Consider the following 2,500-nt stretch of genomic DNA (forward strand, 5'->3'; position numbering starts at 1 on the left):
GAGACATTTTAAAAAACTATTCTACAGTGAACACAACATTTTCCTGGTGACTTGGGGTCAATATGATATTAACAAATGAACTGTGGATATATGAAATGTATGTTCGCACAGTATATATGAGAAAAAGGGAGAGGGAGATGGGGTTGTAGGGAGAGAAAGAGTAGTGATTGAGTGTATGAAAGAGAGAGAGAGAGTGTGTCTGTGTGTGTGAGTGCGCGGGTGTGTGTGTGCGCGGGTGTGTGTGTGTGTGTGTGTGTGTGTGTGTGTGTGTGTGTGTGTGTGTGTGTGTGTGTGTGTATGAGTGTGTGCATGCGGGTGTATGTGTGTGTGTGTGTGTGTGTGTGTGTGTGTGTGTGTGTGTGTGTGTGTGTGTGCCAGCAAGTTTGGGTGCATTTATGTGCATGTGTGTTATAACACACGTGTATAAACATACATATACATACACATTTTTTCTTGATCTTGTGTATCATTATATTTTCTGTATGCTAGAGTATATCATGAATTCTTGGTACTTCATAAATTTATGACAAAGCAAAATATTGTACAAAGGAAATTGATATATAGATTTAGTGACATTTACTTATATTAGCAAAAAATTACTACATATTTTACTTTTCCAAGAATGTGTACATATGTTTTGGCCCTGTATTCAGTGATTTATTATAGTCATTGAAGGTATATCAAGTCAGAGAGATTTTTTAAAGAGAACATTTTCTGGAACTAATATTCATATTATGAATTAGAAAGAAATATTTTGTTAATAGATCAGTATCATGTAAAACAACCAGTTATGTTGTATTGAATGTAAGATAAGGCTGAAAATCAAGGCATAGTAATCATGAAAATTATTGCTTAAATAATCCTATTAATCATGATGACCTGGAATGCTTCACAGATAGTTATTATGCTATATATTTTTTACTTTGTAAATGTAGTGAATAAACCAGAATGTGCATTACTGTATATCCCCTGTTTGAGTATATATAGAAAATAGATATTACTTACAGGCACACGTTTTCGTCCCTTGTCCTTGGATGTCCCAAAGCCGCTGTTCCCAGTGGCTGGCCTGCCGATGGTCCAGCATCATATAGAAGCACTTGCATCCTTACCAGATCTGAGGGAAATTCTCCTCCTTGGATACTTCCCTGCCCAACAACTACAACAGTTTGTAGCTGACATGATGGCTACTTATAAGATAAGAATAAGGTAATACATTAGAATTTCTGGATTTGAATAAGGGAAATGGTAATTCATAAAAATGAATTCAAAGCTGGAAGTTTTGTTAATTAGTCATGATTACTTTTTCACTTCACATACTTATGGAGGGCACGTGCACACTCACACTCACACTCACACTCACACTCACACTCACACTCACACTCACACTCACACTCACACTCACACTCACACACACACACACACACACACACACACACACACACACACACACACACACACACACACACACACACACACACACACACACACACACACACACACACACATATATAGTTGTGTGTGTGTGTGTGTGTGTATGTTTATTTATAATATTTATTTATAATTTGATATTCAGTCTTTGATGTATTAGCTGGCATACTGAAAATTAAAGGCAGTTTATTACTGTTATGTATGGTAATCCTTACGAAATATTGAAAGTATCGCACACCTTCTTTTTAAGGTATCTTCAAGAATATCAAGCTTTAGGAACAGCAGGAGGAATCTATCATTTCCGTGATCAAATAAGCTCTGGGAATCCTGATGCTTTCTTTGTGCTAAATGGGGATGTATGTGGAGACTTTCCTCTACAGGAAATGCTTGACTTCCACACAAATCTTACCACACCTTCCCTCATTACTATTATGGGTACAGAAGCCACAAGACAACAGTCTACTATGTATGGTTGCATTGGTAAGAATATTTTGTAATATATCTGGTATGTTGTAATATGGCTGTAATTGCATAAAAGGTGTATTATATTTTTTGTTTTTCCTTAATCTGAGTTAGATCATAAAGTATATATTGCTATATTTCTTCCAGTTGAAGCAAAAGACACACATCAGGTCCTCCATTATGTTGAGAAGCCATCCACTTTTGTATCAAACCTGATCAACTGCGGTGTATACATTTGTTCCCCTGATATATTTAAAAGGGTGGGTGAAATTTTTAACTCAAGACAAGATTTTTACAGGTAAGTGCATAGTGACACTGAGAAAATATGAATGGAAATGTAGTAAATTTCAATATACTGTAGATTATTTTGTCTCTTTAGTATTGAGTGTGATATTTGGTATACTTTATATGATTTGTTTTATACTGAGATTATGCAAGTGCAAATGGCTAATTTTACGTTCCAGTGATGACAGTGAGGGCAATGAATCTATTCAGCTTGAACAAGATATTCTGATGCCCATTGCAGGCACTGGTCAAGCCTATGTTTACACCACCGACAGGTCAGTTTTGTATAATAATTGTTATGGGGTAAACTTTCTTCAAATGCATT

The 2,500-nt window shown here is 35.9% G+C and overlaps 1 protein-coding gene across 2 annotated transcripts in view; it reads left to right on the forward strand.

Annotated features, from left to right (window-relative positions):
• The window catches only part of Gmppa (GDP-mannose pyrophosphorylase A), a 15,905-nt gene that overhangs the window by 4,092 nt on the left and 9,313 nt on the right, over positions 1-2,500 (forward strand). For both annotated transcript variants that reach the window (XM_070132644.1, XM_070132643.1), the window contains exons 2-5: positions 1,008-1,206; positions 1,679-1,908; positions 2,038-2,188; positions 2,355-2,450. In XM_070132644.1, coding sequence (XP_069988745.1) covers positions 1,008-1,206; positions 1,679-1,908; positions 2,038-2,188; positions 2,355-2,450 — 676 coding nt within the window. The remainder of the gene's footprint in view (positions 1-1,007; positions 1,207-1,678; positions 1,909-2,037; positions 2,189-2,354; positions 2,451-2,500) is intronic.

This window comes from Penaeus vannamei, chromosome 18 (assembly GCF_042767895.1).
Source record: "Penaeus vannamei isolate JL-2024 chromosome 18, ASM4276789v1, whole genome shotgun sequence".
NCBI lineage: Eukaryota > Metazoa > Arthropoda > Malacostraca > Decapoda > Penaeidae > Penaeus > Penaeus vannamei.